This window comes from Bufo gargarizans, chromosome 7, assembly GCF_014858855.1.
Source record: "Bufo gargarizans isolate SCDJY-AF-19 chromosome 7, ASM1485885v1, whole genome shotgun sequence".
Classification (NCBI taxonomy): Eukaryota; Metazoa; Chordata; class Amphibia; order Anura; family Bufonidae; genus Bufo; species Bufo gargarizans.
The window spans coordinates 31,168,150-31,187,632 of record NC_058086.1 but is presented as its reverse complement, the minus strand read 5'-3'; the positions used below and the strand labels follow the sequence as shown (position 1 = coordinate 31,187,632).

The 19,483-nt window shown below is 48.6% G+C and overlaps 1 protein-coding gene across 1 annotated transcript in view; it reads right to left on the bottom strand.

Moving 5' to 3' along the window:
* Nucleotides 1–258: 258 nt before the first annotated feature.
* LOC122944134 (sodium/glucose cotransporter 4-like) overlaps nucleotides 259–19,483 on the bottom strand; it is a 101,462-nt gene continuing 82,237 nt past the window's right edge. The window contains exons 16-17 of the mRNA XM_044302364.1: nucleotides 8,703–8,868; nucleotides 259–301 (exon numbers count right to left, since the gene is read on the bottom strand). Of these exons, the coding sequence (XP_044158299.1) occupies nucleotides 259–301; nucleotides 8,703–8,868 (209 nt within the window). The remainder of the gene's footprint in view (nucleotides 302–8,702; nucleotides 8,869–19,483) is intronic.

Here is a 19,483-nt window from a genome sequence, read left to right as displayed (position 1 = left end):
GAGAGCCCATGACGGATCTCAGAAATGGAAAGCCAAAACGCCAGTGTGAAAGTAGCTATAAATACAATTTAGTGCTAGAAAACTTTTACAAATGGTCTTCAATCTACAGAGGACATGAGTGTAAATAGATTTAAAGAATACATTCCATAGAAAAACATGACATCTCCTACAAGGTGTAGTAGATCTAAGGTTCGAGGTGACAGTTCTGGTTTTGATATTCCACAACTACTGTCAATTGTTCTGTCTGCTCATTGTTGTTTATGCAAAGTAACCCCAGAGGAAAACGTTGATGGTGAGTAGAGTTGAGCGAACACCTGGATGTTCGGGTTCGAGAAGTTCGGCCGAACATCCCGGAAATGTTCGGGTTCGGGATCCGAACCCGATCCGAACTTCGTTCCCGAACCCGAACCCCATTGAAGTCAATGGGGACCCGAACTTTTCGGCACTAAAAAGGCTGTAAAACAGCCCAGGAAAGAGCTAGAGGGCTGCAAAAGGCAGCAACATGTAGGTAAATCCCCTGCAAACAAATGTGGATAGGGAAATGAATTAAATTAAAAATTAAATAAATAAAAATTAACCAAAATCAATTGGAGAGAGGTTCCATAGCAGAGAATCTGGCTTCCCGTCACCCACCACTGGAACAGTCCATTCTCAGATATTTAGGCCCCGGCACCCAGGCAGAGGAGAGAGGTCCCGTAACAGAGAATCTGTCTTCATGTCAGCAGAGAATTAGTCTGCATGTCATAGCAGAGAATGAGGCTTCACGTCAGCCACCACTGCAACAGTCCATTGGCATATATTTAGGCCCAGCACCCAGGCAGAGGAGGGAGGTCCCGTAACAGAGAATCTGTCTTCATGTCAGCAGAGAATTAGTCTGCATGTCATAGCAGAGAATGAGGCTTCACGTCAGCCACCACTGCAACAGTCCATTGGCATATATTTAGGCCCAGCACCCAGGCAGAGGAGGGAGGTCCCGTAACAGAGAATCTGTCTTCATGTCAGCAGAGAATTAGTCTGCATGTCATAGCAGAGAATGAGGCTTCACGTCAGCCACCACTGCAACAGTCCATTGGCATATATTTAGGCCCAGCACACACACAGGCAGAGGAGAGAGGTCCCGTAACAGACAATCTGGCTTCATGTCAGCAGAGAATTAGTCTGCATGTCATAGCAGAGAATGAGGCTTCACGTCACCCACCACTGCAACAGTCCATTGGCATATATTTAGGCCCAGCACCCAGGCAGAGGAGGGAGGTCCCGTAACAGAGAATCTGTCTTCATGTCAGCAGAGAATTAGTCTGCATGTCATAGCAGAGAATGAGGCTTCACGTCACCCACCACTGCAACAGTCCATTGGCATATATTTAGGCCTAGCACACAGGCAGAGCAGAGAGGTCCCGTAACAGAGAATCTGTCTTCATGTCAGCAGAGAATCAGTCTGCATGTCATAGCAGAGAATGAGGCTTCACGTCACCCACCACTGCAACAGTCCATTGGCATATATTTAGGCCCAGCACCCAGGCAGAGGAGGGAGGTCCCGTAACAGAGAATCTGTCTTCATGTCAGCAGAGAATCAGTCTGCATGTCATAGCAGAGAATGAGGCTTCACGTCACCCACCACTGCAACAGTCCATTGGCATATATTTAGGCCTAGCACACAGGCAGAGCAGAGAGGTCCCGTAACAGACGATCTGGCTTCATGTCAGCAGAGAATCAGTCTGCATGTCATAGCAGAGAATGAGGCTTCACGTCAGCCACCACTGCAACAGTCCATTGGCATATATTTAGGCCCAGCACACACACAGGCAGAGGAGGGAGGTCCCGTAACAGAGAATCTGTCTTCATGTCAGCAGAGAATTAGTCTGCATGTCATAGCAGAGAATCAGGCTTCACGTCACCCACCACTGCAACAGTCCATTGGCATATATTTAGGCCTAGCACACAGGCAGAGGAGAGGTTCATTCAACTTTGGGTAGCATCGCAATATAATGGTAAAATGAAAATAAAAATAGGATTGAATGAGGAAGTGCCCTGGAGTCCAATAATATATGGTTATGGGGAGGTAGTTAATGTCTAATCTGGACAAGGGACGGACAGGTCCTGTGGGATCCATGCCTGGTTCATTTTTATGAACGTCAGCTTGTCCACATTGGCTGTAGACAGGCGGCTGCGTTTGTCTGTAATGACGCCCCCTGCCGTGCTGAATACACGTTCAGACAAAACGCTGGCTGCCGGGCAGGCCAGCACCTCCAAGGCATAAAAGGCTAGCTCTGGCCACGTGGACAATTTAGAGACCCAGAAGTTGAATGGGGCCGAACCATCAGTCAGTACGTGGAGGGGTGTGCACACGTACTGTTCCACCATGTTAGTGAAATGTTGCCTCCTGCTAACACGTTGCGTATCAGGTGGTGGTGCAGTTAGCTGTGGCGTGTTGACAAAAGTTTTCCACATCTCTGCCATGCTAACCCTGCCCTCAGAGGAGCTGGCCGTGACACAGCTGCCTTGGCGACCTCTTGCTCCTCCTCTGCCTTGGCCTTGGGCTTCCACTTGTTCCCCTGTGACATTTGGGAATGCTCTCAGTAGCGCGTCTACCAACGTGCGCTTGTACTCGCGCATCTTCCTATCACGCTCCAGTGCAGGAAGTAAGGTGGGCACATTGTCTTTGTAGCGTGGATCCAGCAGGGTGGCAACCCAGTAGTCCGCACAGGTTAAAATGTGGGCAACTCTGCTGTCGTTGCGCAGGCACTGCAGCATGTAGTCGCTCATGTGTGCCAGGCTGCCCAGGGATAAGGACAAGCTGTCCTCTGTGGGAGGCGTATCGTCATCGTCCTGCCTTTCCCCCCAGCCACGCACCAGTGATGGACCCGAGCTGCGTTGGGTGCCACCCCGCTGTGACCATGCTTCATCCTCATCCTCCTCCACCTCCTCCTCATCCTCGTCCTCCTCGTCCTCCAGTAGTGGGCCCTGGCTGGCCACATTTGTACCTGGCCTCTGCTGTTGCCAAAAACCTCCCTCTGAGTCACTTCGAAGAGACTGGCCTGAAAGTGCTAAAAATGACCCCTCTTCCTCCTCCTCCTCCTCCTCCTCCTGGGCCACCTCCTCTTCCATCATCGCCCTAAGTGTTTTCTCAAGGAGACATAGAAGTGGTATTGTAACGCTGATAACGGTGTCATCGCCACTGGCCATGTTGGTGGAGTACTCGAAACAGCGCAACAGGGCACACAGGTCTCGCATGGAGGCCCAGTCATTGGTGGTGAAGTGGTGCTGTTCTGTAGTGCGACTGACCCGTGCGTGCTGCAGCTGAAACTCCACTATGGCCTGCTGCTGCTCGCACAGTCTGTCCAGCATGTGCAAGGTGGAGTTCCACCTGGTGGGCACGTCGCATATGAGGCGGTGAGCGGGAAGGCCGAAGTTACGCTGTAGCGCAGACAGGCGAGCAGCAGCAGGATGTGAACGCCGGAAGCGCGAACAGACGGCCCGCACTTTATGCAGCAGCTCTGACATGTCGGGGTAGTTGTGAATGAACTTCTGCACCACCAAATTCAGCACATGCGCCAAGCAAGGGATGTGCGTCAAATTGGCTAGTCCCAGAGCTGCAACGAGATTTCGCCCATTATCACACACCACCAGGCCGGGCTTGAGGCTCACCGGCAGCAACCACTCGTCGGTCTGTTGTTCTATACCCCGCCACAACTCCTGTGCGGTGTGGGGCCTGTCCCCCAAACATATGAGTTTCAGAATGGCCTGCTGACGTTTACCCCGGGCTGTGCTGAAGTTGGTGGTGAAGGTGTGTGGCTGACTGGATGAGCAGGTGGAAGAAGAGGAGGAGGAAGCCGAGAAGGAGGAGGTGGCAACAGGAGGCAAAGAATGTTGCCCTGCGATCCTTGGCGGCGGAAGGACGTGCGCCAAACAGCTCTCCGCCTGGGGCCCAGCTGCCACTACATTTACCCAGTGTGCAGTTAGGGAGATATAGCGTCCCTGGCCGTGCTTACTGGTCCACGTATCTGTGGTTAGGTGGACCTTGCCACAGATGGCGTTGCGCAGTGCACACTTGATTTTATCGGATACTTGGTTGTGCAGGGAAGGCACGGCTCTCTTGGAGAAGTAGTGCCGGCTGGGAACAACATACTGTGGGACAGCAAGCGACATGAGCTGTTTGAAGCTGTCTGTGTCCACCAGCCTAAATGACAGCATTTCATAGGCCAGTAGTTTAGAAATGCTGGCATTCAGGGCCAGGGATCGAGGGTGGCTAGGTGGGAATTTACGCTTTCTATCAAATGTTTGTGAGATGGAGAGCTGAACGCTGGCGTGTGACATGGTTGAGACGCTTGGTGACGGAGGTGGTGGTGGTGGTGTTGGTGGTACATCCCCTGTTTGCTGGGCGGCAGGTGCCAACGTTCCTCCAGAGGCGGAGGAAGAGGCCGAGGCGGCAGCAGCAGAATAGGCCGAGGCGGCAGCAGCAGAAGAGGTAGCAGGGGGAGCCTGAGTGACTTCCTTGGTTTTAAGGTGTTTACTCCACTGCAGTTCATGCTTTGCATGCAGGTGCCTGGTCATGCAGGTTGTGCTCAGGTTCAGAACGTTAATGCCTCGCTTCAGGCTCTGATGGCACAGCGTGCAAACCACTCGGGTCTTGTCGTCAGCACATTGTTTGAAGAAGTGCCATGCCAGGGAACTCCTTGAAGCTGCCTTTGGGGTGCTCGGTCCCAGATGGCGGCGGTCAGTAGCAGGCGGAGTCTCTTGGCGGCGGGTGTTCTGCTTTTGCCCACTGCTCCCTCTTTTGCTACGCTGTTGGCTCGGTCTCACCACTGCCTCTTCCTCCGAACTGTGAAAGTCAGTGGCACGACCTTCATTCCATGTGGGGTCTAGGACCTCATCGTCCCCTGCATCGTCTTCCACCCAGTCTTGATCCCTGACCTCCTGTTCAGTCTGCACACTGCAGAAAGACGCAGCAGTTGGCACCTGTGTTTCGTCATCATCAGAGACATGCTGAGGTGGTATTCCCATGTCCTCATCATCAGGAAACATAAGTGGTTGTGCGTCAGTGCATTCTATGTCTTTCACCGCTGGGGAAGGGCTAGGTGGATGCCCTTGGGAAACCCTGCCAGCGGAGTCTTCAAACAGCATAAGAGACTGCTGCATAACTTGAGGCTGAGACAGTTTCCCTGGTATGCATGGGGGTGATGTGACAGACTGATGGGGTTGGTTTTCAGGCGCCATCTGTGCGCTTTCTGCAGAAGACTGGGTGGGAGATAATGTGAACGTGCTGGATCCACTGTCGGCCACCCAATTGACTAATGCCTGTACCTGCTCAAGCCTTACCATCCTTAGAACGGCATTGGGCCCCACCATATATCGCTGTAAATTCTGGCGGCTACTGGGACCTGAGGTAGTTGGTACACTAGGACGTGTGGATGTGGCAGAACGGCCACGTCCTCTCCCAGCACCAGAGGGTCCACTAACACCACCACGACCATGTCCACGTCCGCGTCCCTTACTAGATGTTTTTCTCATTGTTATGGTTCACCACAACAACAAATATATTATTTGGCCCAATGTATTGTATTCAAATTCAGCGGGATATAAATTTGAGGCCTAGTATTTAGGCGCTGGGTGACCGGTATGGATTTAGTGACAGAATTAGACTTGGAAATGCACAGAAGCGTGTGTGTGAAGTTATTCTGAATGACCCTATGTGCACCTTCAATATGATCTACCCTTTTAGGGATAGATTTCAAATAGCTCTGATATAGCAGAAACGACTAAATTATGAAATTGCTAAATTGGGAATTGTATTTCAACCCAGAACAAAAAATGTGCTTTGACGGACACTAAATAACTTTCCCAGCCACAACAGGACAGCGGTAACGAGAGATTTAGCGGGATATAAATTTGAGGCCTAGTATTTAGGCGCTGGGTGACAGGTATGGGTTTAGTGACAGAATTAGATTTGGAAATGCACAGTAGCGGGTGTGTGAAGTTATTCTGAATGACCCTATGTGCACCTTGAATATTATATACCCTTTTAGGGATAGATTTCAAATAGCTCTGATATAGCAGAAACCACTAAATTATGAAATTGCTAAATTGGGAATTGTATTTCAACCCAGAACAAGAAATGTGCTTGAACGGACACTAAATAACTCGCCCAGCTACAGCACTAAGGACAGATTTAGCGGGATATAAATTTGAGACCTAGTATTTAGGCGCTGGGTGACAGGTATGGGTTTAGTGCCAGAATTAGACTTGGAAATACACAGTAGCGGGTGTGTGTGAAGTTATTCTGAATGACCCAATGTGCACCTTGAATATTATATACCCTTTTAGGGATAGATTTCAAATAGCTCTGATATAGCAGAAACCACTAAATTATGAAATTGCTAAATTGGGAATTGTATTTCAACCCAGAACAAGAAATGTGCTTGAACGGACACTAAATAACTCGCCCAGCTACAGCACTAGGGACAGATTTAGCTGGATATAAATTTGAGGCCTAGTATTTAGGCGCTGGGTGACCGGTATGGGTTTAGTGCCAGAATTAGACTTGGAAATGCACAGAAGCGTGTGTGTGTGAAGTTATTCTGAATGACCCAATGTGCACCTTGAATATTATATACCCTTTTAGGGATAGATTTCAAATAGCTCTGATATAGCAGAAACCACTAAATTATGAAATTGCTAAATTGGGAATTGTATTTCAACCCAGAACAAGAAATGTGCTTGAACGGACACTAAATAACTCGCCCAGCTACAGCACTAAGGACAGATTTAGCGGGATATAAATTTGAGGCCTAGTATTTAGGCGCTGGGTGACAGGTATGGGTTTAGTGCCAGAATTAGACTTGGAAATACACAGTAGCGGGTGTGTGTGAAGTTATTCTGAATGACCCAATGTGCACCTTGAATATTATATACCCTTTTAGGGATAGATTTCAAATAGCTCTGATATAGCAGAAACCACTAAATTATGAAATTGCTAAATTGGGAATTGTATTTCAACCCAGAACAAGAAATGTGCTTGAACGGACACTAAATAACTCGCCCAGCTACAGCACTAAGGACAGATTTAGCGGGATATAAATTTGAGGCCTAGTATTTAGGCGCTGGGTGACAGGTATGGGTTTAGTGCCAGAATTAGACTTGGAAATACACAGTAGCGGGTGTGTGTGAAGTTATTCTGAATGACCCAATGTGCACCTTGAATATTATATACCCTTTTAGGGATAGATTTCAAATAGCTCTGATATAGCAGAAACCACTAAATTATGAAATTGCTAAATTGGGAATTGTATTTCAACCCAGAACAAGAAATGTGCTTGAACGGACACTAAATAACTCGCCCAGCTACAGCACTAGGGACAGATTTAGCTGGATATAAATTTGAGGCCTAGTATTTAGGCGCTGCGTGACAGGTATGGGTTTAGTGACAGAATTAGACTTGGAAATACACAGTAGCGGGTGTGTGTGAAGTTATTCTGAATGACCCAATGTGCACCTTGAATATTATATACCCTTTTAGGGATAGATTTCAAATAGCTCTGATATAGCAGAAACCACTAAATTATGAAATTGCTAAATTGGGAATTGTATTTCAACCCAGAACAAGAAATGTGCTTGAACGGACACTAAATAACTCGCCCAGCTACAGCACTAGGGACAGATTTAGCTGGATATAAATTTGAGGCCTAGTATTTAGGCGCTGGGTGACCGGTATGGATTTAGTGACAGAATTAGACTGGGATATGGCCAAAAAATAAACAGACTATTGCTGGTTAAATGCACTTGGTGTGACAGCTTCACCCGGATGTAGGCTTTAGCCAAAAAACAACCACACCATTGAGGGTTAAATGCACTTGGTGACAGGCGCAGCTTGCCCCTGATTTAGTATATGGCCAAAAAATGAACAGACTATTGCTGGTTAAATGCACTTGGTGTGACAGCTTCACCCTGATGTAGGCTTTAGCCAAAAAACAACCACACCATTGAGGGTTAAATGCACTTGGTGACAGGCGCAGCTTGCCCCTGATTTTGTATATGGCCAAAAAATGAACAGACTATTGCTGGTTAAATGCACTTGGTGTGACAGCTTCACCCTGATGTAGGCTTTAGCCAAAAAACAACCACACCATTGAGGGTTAAATGCACTTGGTCGCAGCTTGTGCTGGCGCACCACAAGACACAAAATGGCCGCCGATCACCCCAGAAAAATGTGACTGACAAACGGTCTGTGCAGCCTAAAAACAGTGAGCAATTGAGGATCAGCAGCTCAATGATCCACAGCTGCAGATCGATCAGTTAATCAAGTCCTTTGGAGGAGTTAATCTGCCTAATCTCGCCCTACTGTCGCAGCCGCAACCTCTCCCTACGCTAATCAGAGCAGAGTGACGGGCGGCGCTATGTGACTCCAGCTTAAATAGAGGCTGGGTCACATGGTGCTCTGGCCAATCACAGCCATGCCAATAGTAGGCATGGCTGTGATGGCCTCTTGGGGCAAGTAGTATGACGCTTGTTGATTGGCTGCTTTGCAGCCTTTCAAAAAGCGCCAAGAAAGCGTCACAAAAGCGCGAAGAAAGCGACGAACACCGAACCCGAACCCGGACTTTTACGAAAATGTCCGGGTTCGGGTCCGTGTCACGGACACCCCAAAATTCGGTACGAACCCGAACTATACAGTTCGAGTTCGCTCATCCCTAATGGTGAGGAGGATGACGGCATTGATATTGCACACGTTCCTCCACAGTGGCTTTTCTTCAATACTGGTCAACTTCCTCTGCAACATTATCTCTTCTTCTTTGGACAATTTTGCTTCGGGCTGCATGGAGATACCGCAGAACCAGAAGTACAACTTTTTCCACCAAGAATGTGTTGAGGCTGTAAGAAGACAACAGATATTACACCCAGGTCATAAGGCTGTACTGGAGCACAGAGAAACATATAGCCCTCATCATGTCCATGGAAACTAGCCACATCTTGCATTGTCATTAGAAATGAGGTAATTTCAGTTAGCCGAATTTGGTTCACTGAATTTTCAAAAAAGATTTGATTTGATCCGAATTTAATCACGGCGAATCATGTTAAAAACAGATATTTTCTGGCTGTAGAGAGTCTGTATAGAGGTGTAGAACACTGTGCCTTGCAGTAACACGCATAGGGAGTCTGGTAGTGAAATAATACTGTGAGTCCGTATGACACGCAGATGACAGGCGCCGCTCTTAGAATCACTGCACACTTCACTATTTGGGCAGTCACGGGGCCAAAACTGACCAAATAACTCAAGTTTGACCTTACAGGTCTATGTTAGTGCCAGGTATAAAGAACCGTGCAGAGGTCCAAGATCCTACTATAGCGTGAAAGAGCGCACTCCTTTTATACCGACGTCAAACCTGTTCTATTAAACTCAAGTAGAGCCCCCCTGACAGAGTGGAGAGGGTGTCAGCAGTAGGTTTGTGTTGACGTCATTGATAATTTTACTCTTCCTCTGATTCGTCAAACAATAACGAACAATAACCCCCCAAAAAAACAATCCTGTCTGTTGAGCATCCGCCTTCACACGGTCAGCATTTGGTCAGCGATTAGTGTTGAGCGACCCAAACTACAAACTTTGCAGCAAAAGTTTGGGTTCAAGTTCAGTGTTTGGGCATTTAATAAAGCTTGTTGAAAGGCTGCAGGGCAGCCAATCAACAAGCTTTTAAGCTGTGGGCACTTAGAAGCCATCACAGGCTGGCTGTGATTGGCCAGTGCATCATGTGACCCAGCCTCTATACAAGCTGGATCACGTGTAGCACCGCCCATCAGCTCTGAGTAGTGCAGGGACAGGAAGCAGGCAGCTGAAGTGAGGAAAAGTGTTAGGAATCTCATCTGGCTATTTGTTCTGTGGGTGATCTATAATGATTTTTTTGTGAGTGCTATACACCATCTTTGTACCCCTGACGCAGAAATATAATAGTTAATCTGTCTGTTAGTTTGGTGGGTGACATATAACCATTTTTGGTGTAAGGTGCACCTGCACTGCATATGTGACAGGGAAATTAATATAGTTAATCTGGGACGTGGCCCTGGTTGTGGTGCTGCTGGTGTTGGTGGAGCTCCTGTTGCTGGGAGAGGACATGGTCGATCTGTGCCAGCTACATGCCCAAATGAAACACCTTCCTCAGGTGCACGTAGGCGACAGGACGTTCAGAGTTATTTTGTAGGCCCGAATACCAGTGTACGAATGGTGAGACCAGAACAAGTAGAGGCGGTAGTACATTGGGTGGCAGACAGTGCCTCCAGTTCCTTCACATTGTTTCCCACCCGGTACCCTGCTGAAAGCGCAGAGTTGGCACTTGTAGCCCATGGGCATCTGTCTTTCACCTCACCCCCTTGCAAATCAGCCAAGCAGTCTGAGCCCCAAGTCATCCAGCAGTCTCTTATACTTTTTGATGACTCTGCTGGCAGGGTTTCCATGGGCCATCCACCTAGCCGTGCCCCAGAAGTGGAAGATATTGAGTGCACTGATGCCCAACCACTTACAGTGCTGCCCATAATTATTCATACCCCTGGCAAATTTTGACTTAAAGTTACTTTTATTCAACCAGCAAGTCATTTATTGATGGGAAATGACATCGGTGTCTCCCAAAAGATAATAAAACGATGTACAAGAGGCATTATTGTGGGAAAAAAAACATTTCTCAGCTTTTATGTACATTTGAGCAAAAAGTGTCCAGTCCAAAATTGCTCATACCCTTCTCAATAATCAATAGAAAAGCCTTTATTGGCTATTACAGCAATCAAACGCTTCCTATAATTGCAGACCAGCTTTTTCCATGTCTCCACAGGTATTTTTGCCCATTCATCTTTAGCAATGAGCTCCAAATCTTTCAGGTTGGAGGGTCTTCTTGCCCTCACCCTGATCTTTAGCTCCCTCCACAGATTCTCAAATGGATTCAAGTCTGGACTCTGGCTGGGCCACTTCAAAACGTTAATGTTGTTGTCTGCTAACCATTTCTTCACCACTTTTGCTGTGTGTTTTGGGTCATTGTCATGCTGAAATGTCCACTGGTGCCAAAGGCCAAGTTTCTCTGCAGACTGCCTGATGTTGTCATTGAGAATCCTCATGTATTGCTCTTTTTTCATGGTGCCGTTTACTGTGATTAGGTTCCCTGGTCCATTGGCTGAAAAACACCCCCAAAGCATTAGGTTCCCACAGCCATGTTTGACAGTGGGGATGGTGTTCTTTGGGTTGAAGGCTTCTCCTTTTTTACACCAAATGAAGGAAACATCATTGTGACCAAACAATTCAATTTTTGTTTCATCTGACAATAACACAGAAGACCAGAAGTCGTCTTCTTTGTCCAGATGTGCTTTTGCAAAGGCCAAGTGAGCTTTTGTGTGCCTTATCTGGAGAAGTGGAACCCAGCAGTGTGCAGTGTCCGTTTGGATTGTCTGCCTTGAGACATTGCCACCAGCAGAGCCCAGATTCACCAGGATGGCCTTGGTGGTGATCCTTGGATTATTTTTCACCTCTCTATCCTCCTGGCCAGCACAGGTGTCACTTTTGGCTTCCGACCACGTCCTCAGAGATTTTCCACAGTGCGGAACATCTTGTATTTTTGGTTCAAAATGTAAATAAAAGCTGAGAGAGTTTTTTTTCCCCCCACAATAATGCCTCTTGTACATCGTCTTATTATCTTTTAGGAGACGCCTATGTCATTTCCCATCAAAAAATTACTTGCTGGTTGAATAAAAGTAACTTTAAGTCAAAATTTTCCAGGGGTATGAATAATTATGGGCAGCACTGTATGTTTCAGGGTGTGGACATGGGAGGATCACTGCAGCATGTCTCCAATGATGACAAAACACAGGTGCCAACTGCTGCAGCTTTCTGCAGTGTGCAGACCAGCAAGGAGGGCAGGGGTGAAGTGTGGGTGGAAGATGATGTGGAGGATGATGAGGTCCTAGACCCTACATGGAATTAAGGTCATGTGTCTGACGTATGCAGTTTGGAGGAAGAGGTGGTGGTCACACAGCGCCAGCCACACAGCAAAAGAGGGAGCAGGGTGAAAAAGCAGAGTGGCCGTCCCCTAGCCAGTACGCCTGTTACTGCCCACCGCACCCAGGGACTGAGCACACAAAAGCCAGCTCCAAGGAGTTCCCTGGCGTGGCAGTTCTTCAGACAATGTGCTGACAACAAGACGCGAGTGGTTTGCATGCTGTGCAATCTGAGCCTGAAGCGAGACATAAATGTTCTAAACCTGAGCACAACCTGCATAACCAGGCATCTAAATGCAAAGAACGAGCAACAGTGGAGTACACACCTCAAAAACCATGAAAGATCTCAGGCTCCTTCTGCTCCCTCTTCTGCTGCGGTCTCGGCCTCTTCCTCCCTCTCTGGAGTGACAGTGGCACCTACCACCCCGAAAACAGAGTATGTGGCAGCAATACCACCACCTCCACCACGCATCTCGACACTGTCCTATGGAAGTGTTCAGCTCTCCATCCCTCAAACACTGGAGAGAAAGAGGAAGTCCCGCCCTACCCACCAGCGATCTCTGGCCCTGAATGCCAGCATTTGAAAATTCCTTGCCTTTAAAATGCTGTCATTCCGTCTGGTGGAGACGGAGACTTTTAAAAACCTTATGTGGTGGCTGTCCCACAGTTCGTGGTTCACAGCCGCCACAACTTTTCCAGGCGAGCTATACCTGCCCTGCACAACCAGGTGTGCACTGCGTAACGCCATCTGTGGCAAGGTCCACATAACCACCGATACGTGGACCAGTAAGCATGGACATGAACGTTTTATCTGTCTAACAGCACACTGGGTAAATGCAGTGGTGGTTGGGCCTGAGGCAGATAGCAGTTTGGCGCATGTCCTTCCGGCACCGAGGATTGCAGGACGTTTCTTGTTGCCTCCTCCTACTCTGCTTCCTCCTCTACCACCTCCTCATCCGGTCATCATAACGCCTGCACCACCAACTTCAGCACAGCCAGGGGGAAACGACAGCAGGCTGTTTTGAAAGCTATCTGTTTGGGGGAAAACCCCACACCGTGTAGGAGCTGTGGACAGCATGGGACAACAGACCAATGAGTGGTTGGTGCCACTGAGCCTCAAGCCCGGGCTGCTGGTGTGCTATAATAGGCGAAATCTCGTAGCAGCTCTGGGGCTAGCCGGTTTGATGCACATCCCTTGCCTGGCGCATGTGCTGAATTTGGTGGTGCAAAGGTTCCTGAAAATTTTCCCCTATATGTCAGGACTGCTGCAGAAAGTGTAGGCCGTCTGTGCACGCTATCAGTGTTCTCACCCTGCTGCTGCTCGCCTGTCTGCGCTGCAGCGTAACTACGACCTTCCCGCTCACCTCCTCCTATGGGACGTACCCACAAGGTGGAACACCACCTTGCACATGCTGGAGAGACTGTGCAAACAGCAGCAGGCGATAGTGGCATTTCAGCCACAGCACGCATGGGTGAGTCGCTCTGCGGAACAGCACCACTTTACCACCGAGTGGGCCTCCATGCAGGACGTGTGTGCTGTGTTGCGCTATTTTGAGTACTCCACCAACATGGCAAGTGCCGATGACACCATCCTCAGCGTTACTATCCCACTTCTAGGTCTCCTTGAAAAAATGCTTCGGGCGATGATGGAAGAGGATGTGGCACAGGAGCATAAGGAGGAGGAAGAGGGATCATTTCCACGGTTATCAGGCCAGTCATTCATAAGTGGCTCGGAGGGTAGGTTCCTGCACCAACAGAGGCCAGGTATACAACTGTCCAGCCAGGACACAGTTCTGGAGGATGAGGAGGATGATGATGAGGAGGAACTGTGTTCACAGCCAGGTGGCACCCAAAGCAGCTCATGGGCATCACTGGAGCATGGCTGGGGGGATACAGAGGACCGAGACAATAAACCTCCCACAGGACAGCTTGTCGTTGCCTCTGGGCAGCCTAGCACACATGAGTGGCTACATGCTGCAGTGCCTGCGCAACGACAGCTGAGTTGCCAACATTCTAACCAGTTCTGATTACTGGGTGGCCACCCTGCTGGATCCCTGTTACAATAATTATAGTGGATGGCACTCCTTTGTACTGTTGGTGCTCAGTGGAAGTGGTCAAATAGGATTTATGAAGTAACCACGGCACTCATTTGGATTGAATTTAGAGATAATTCATTTATTTAATTGTTCATCCCAAAGAGATCTTTTTAGATAATGGCCAACGTTTCGGTCCACCAGGACCTTGTTCACGGCCTTGTCAATGTAGATCCAGTGGTATCGGGAGGACTGCCATCCCTGTTACAAGGACAACGTGCCATCCTTAATTCCGTCACTGGAGCGTGATCAGAAGATGCGTGAGTACAAGCGAACGCTGGTAGACGCACTGCTGATGACATTCCCACCTGACAGCGAGGGCTCAGTGGAAGCACAAGGCGAAGGCAGAGGAGGAGGAAGAAGTCGCCAACAAAGCTGGGGCACCACCAGCACCTCAGAAGGGAGAGTTAGCATGGCCAAAATGTGGAAAAGCATTATCAGCACACCACAACAACTAGCACCTCCAGCTGATATGGAACATCTTAGCAGGAGGCAGCATTTCAGCAACATAGTGGAACAGTACGTGTGCACATGCCTACACGTACTGACTGATGGATCTGCCCCATTCAACTTCTGGGTTTCCAAATTGGGCACATAGTTGGTCTCTATAGTAGTTCAGTTTGTCTCCCTCTCAGCGGGTGTAAAAAAGGCCCCCATTTTGGACCGGTAGCGAGAGACCAACAAGGTGGAGAGCCAGAAGGCATCCCTCTGCTGAATGTTGACAATTCGGTTTTCAATACGCAAGCAAGTGAGCATGCATCGGGCCATTTGTGCAAGTGGCTCGGAGGGACTCCCTGCCTCTATCTCCACTGCATACTGCCTCGGTGTGTCTGGGTCCTCTGTCTCATCTTCCTCATTGGCCTGTAGCTCCTCTGGCTGCTCCTGCTCCTCCTCTCCTGTCACCTGTGTATAAAAACCACCCATTTCGCTACACATTGCTTGTGTTCCAGTGTCCTCCTCCAGTTCAGCCCCCACAGGGCTCATGTGACCTTGATATCTAGGCGCCACGTCTCCAGTCTCCTGACCAACCAGATTTACCAGCATCTGTTCCAGGGCATGAAGCAGTAGAATGACATTGTTCATCCCGTAGTCCTGGCGACTGACAAATTACGTGGCCTTCTCAAAGGGCCTGAGCAAACGGCTCACTGGCTGACATCGAAGTTACACATGGGAGTACTCCTCAAGATATCGTTTATGGCCTTTCTCTGTTCATATAGTCGGTCCAACATATGGAGGGTGGAATTTCAACGGGTGGAAATGTCGCATATAAGCCTATGTTGGGGGACTCTGTTCTGCCACTGCAGCTCAAGGAGGGTGTGCTTGGCAGTGTATGAGTGGCTGAAGTGCATGCAAAGTTTCCTGGACATTTTTAGGATGTCTTGCAGATGGGCAGAAGACTTCAGGAACCGCTTGACAACTAGATTGAACAAATGCACCATGCAGGGCGCATGGCTCAGCCCTTCTTGACGCAGTGCCGACACCATGTTCTTTCCGTTGTCGGCTCAAGGACTGGCCCACTTTCTATTCTACATATTTGTGCAGGGCTGGTACTGCCTTTTTGGCAAAGAAATGACGGCTTGGGACTCTCCACCTCGGCTCGGCACAAGCCATCAGTTCTCTGAAAGGTGCAGAGTCCACCACTTGGAAAGGGAGGCACTGCACCACCAGCAACTTGGCCAGGAGCACGTTCAGCTTCTGAGCCGTTGCATGAGTGCACGCCTACTGTTGTCTCTTGGCAATCGCTTTGGTGATCGATTGCTGATGGAATGACGAGGAGTAGGAGGGCGAGGAGCAGGAGCATCAGGACCGCTACATGATGGAAAGGACAGACAGCTCCCTTCGGCTGAGGTGGTGGAGCCTTGACTGCCTAAACATCAGGTGAGTGCCACTGGGTGATGCAGCAGTTGCTGTGGCAGGCTTAACCACCCCATTGGAGCCACAGTTCTCCCAGGTCACTTTATGGTAAAGCTGCATATGTTGACACAGGGCCGTGGTGCCAACATTGGCACCCTGGCCACTCTTCACCTTCTGCCCACAGATTCAGCAAATGGCCATGTTCACCTCTTCCAGCGGCTTAACAAGTAGGTGATTTTACCCCCAACACTCCGCACTAACTGACTGCTACCGCCGCTGCCTCTGTGAACTCCTGAACCACTCCTTTCCGGGCAGGTAGGCTCCTGCGAAGTGGGTGGTCTACCCCGGGCACATTTGGCTCCCGACCTCCCACTGCTGCCACCCTGCTGACTCCTGGCCATGCTACCAACTTGCTGGCTCCGCCGCTGCCTCAAGCACAAGCTGCCACCCTCTTCTCCCGATGATGATGAAGCCCCTTTGTCACCCGGCTCCCAATTGCAATCGGCTACATCATCATCGAGTACTGTCTGCATGTCACTGATGTCCTCCTCAATGGTCTCTGAGCCAGGATCCTGACTGCTCGCAACAGTAGCTCCCACGCCACTCTCCTCATCACTACTTGCCCACCTACCGGAGGAAGCGGCGGAAGTCTCTTCCAGAACTTGGCTAGGCAGTAGCTGCTGACTGTCCTCTAGTAGCTCATCCTTGCTGTATAGTGGATCTTATCCCACAGCATATGGAGTGACCCCTGCTGCCACGCTCCCTTACTCTGCTGCGACCTGTGCCTGCGCCAGAAACATTTAGGCCTCTGCCACTCCACTGTGTCACTTCTCTGTCTGACATACTGTTCATACTGTTAGATCAAATAAGTAAATAAAAAGGAAATGAATACACCCCAAAAAAGGCTGTAATTTTGTCATTTCACCACACAACGACAAATAATATATTTTTTTGCCAATAATGCACACCCAAAAAACTTTAGAACATATAACTGCACCGCTGAACAGCAAATAATACTTTTTTTTGCCACTAATAAACGACAAAAAGGGCTGTAACTTTCTCAATTTACCACACAAAGGCTAATAAGCCCTTTTTTCTCCACTAATAGGGTGGGTTCACATCAGTGTTCTGGATTCTGTTTTTGTTTTACGTTATAACATGGTTATAACGGAAAATAGCGGAATCCAAAAGACGGAAGTCAAAACGGAAGCCTTTAAGAGGCATTCCGTTTTGATCCTTCATAATACAAGTCAATGCGCAGCATAACGGATCCGTTGTGGTTTTCATTATGCAGTCCAGTCCTGCATAACGTAAACCAGGACAGATCCGTTATGTTGCCCATTGACTTCTTTAAAAGGCATTCCATTTTGATCCGTCGTAATAGAAGTCTATGGGAATTTTAATGGATCCGTCTGGTTTCCGTTATGTAGAACGGAAAAAAAAGTCCTGTCGACAGAAGGATCCATTATGATTCCCATAGACTTTCATTATGACGGATCAAAACGGAATGCCTCTTAAAGGCTTCTGTTTTGATTTCCGTCTTATGGATTCCGTTATTTTCTGTTATAATCATGTTATAGTGGAAAACAAAATCGGAATCCGCAACGCTCATGTAAACCCACCCATACACGCCAAAAAAAGGCTTTAGAACATATGCCTCCACAGCTGAACGGCAAATAATACTTTTTTTGCCACTAATATAAGAACATATAACTGCACCACTGAATGGCAAATAAGCCCTTTTTTCCCACTAATACACGCCAAAATAGGCTTTAGAACCAGTGGCGTAACTAGAGTGCTATTGCAGCACGCCAGACCTGCAGGGTATTGCGATTGTGAGGTCACGGTTATGGGCATTCGAGGGTTACTCACTGTTTGGAGGAGAACCCTGGGCAGGCATGCAGCAGTGAAGGAGAGGTAGACACCAGTTTCTCTGGGGCACACTCTGGATGTAGGGACCAGGCCTGATGGTGGATGAGGTGCCCTGGATGTTGCAGGTATTTAGAGTGCCTGGGGCAAGGTCCCTTTAAGGATCGTGACGCCAGTGCCTGTAACGGTGGCACACCGGTTTCCAGTAGCAATAATGGAAATGCACAGATGGTATGATGAACCAAACGTAGCTTTACTTTCAACAGTCCAACTTTGTACATACAAGATGGTAAAGCAGTCCCTTTTGTCATATATTTTACAAGCAGGCTTATTTCTCAACAATGGCAGGTAATAATCTTGCAAGATACTTGGAGGGTAAACGATTAATGCTTCACAGACCAGGCTGAACTATCCCACAGCTATTCTGGTTGTATCCCAAGACCCGGATGCCTAGATGCTGGCTTTAATCCTTGGTACTTAATCTTCCTCCCGTATTGACCCTTGCTCTCACTTTATAGTACCTCTGCCCATCAGCTTACTTATCTGAGCTGGTTGCACTGGCACTGCTTGGCTGGAGGGTAACTGCAGGTTGCTCCCAGGAGGTCCATCCCTACTACTGGGGTTACTTCTTCTGTGCTAGTTGGATTCAGGATCTCCAGGCAGGCTGTACTTCTCCACTAGCCTCCTGGTGGCAACTAGAAGCCTGGACTATCTAGCTGCATGTCAGGAGGAGGCCCTCAGCATATCTCGGGCTGGTGCCTTCTCACTTCTGTCCTCACAGACTCCTGACTATGACCTGACCCCTCCCTGTCTGGGCCTGAACATTTATAATAGGGGCTCCCTATCTCCCTCTAGTGTCTAGGATGCCTAACTACACCCCAATAGGCCTGCTGAGCATATAACAGGGGAAACAACACATGTAAAAGCACATAGACAATACATTAGAATGCATGAATAAACATAATGCCACTGTCCCTTAGGAGTAGGAGTAACACGTGACCCAATTGACCCTTGTGTAGTGCCCACCCCTACCTAGTGGGACACTACATAATGAGCCCCAGTGCAAACTTTGGAGTGCCCCCCCCCTCCCCCAATTCACTAAGCCCAATGCATGGCTACACTCACCCAGTCCTAACTAATAAAATCTGGTCCTACCTCATCCAGAGTGTCGCTGACGTTGGCATGATGTCTACTGGATCCGTAACAAGGTCCCTGTAGTGATAGAGAAAAAAAGAATAATCGCATACAGAAGGGATGGTGAAATCACCAGCAGGGGGCGCTGTGCTGGTCCTGCAAGACAGAGCCATCCCAATGTATAGCAGGGTAATCCAGGACATTTCCCCTAAGTGCTACCACACAGTACCAATGCCCACATTGTGGCCCCTCACAGTAATTAAACCCACCTTGTGGCCCCTTCACAAAAGTTATGTCCTCCTTTAGGCCCCTTACAGCAGCTATACCCAGCTTTGTTCCTGTCACAGTAATTATGCCCACTTTTGTTTCCCCTCACAGTAGTTATACAAGATATGTGCCCCCTCACAGTAGTAATGCCCAGATATGTGCCCACTCACAGTAGTTATGGCCAGATATGTGCCCAATCACAGTAGTTATGCCAGATTTATGCCCCCTTACAGTAGTTATCCTAGATACGTGCCCCCTCACTGTAGTTATACCAGATTATGTGCCCCACACAGTTGTTA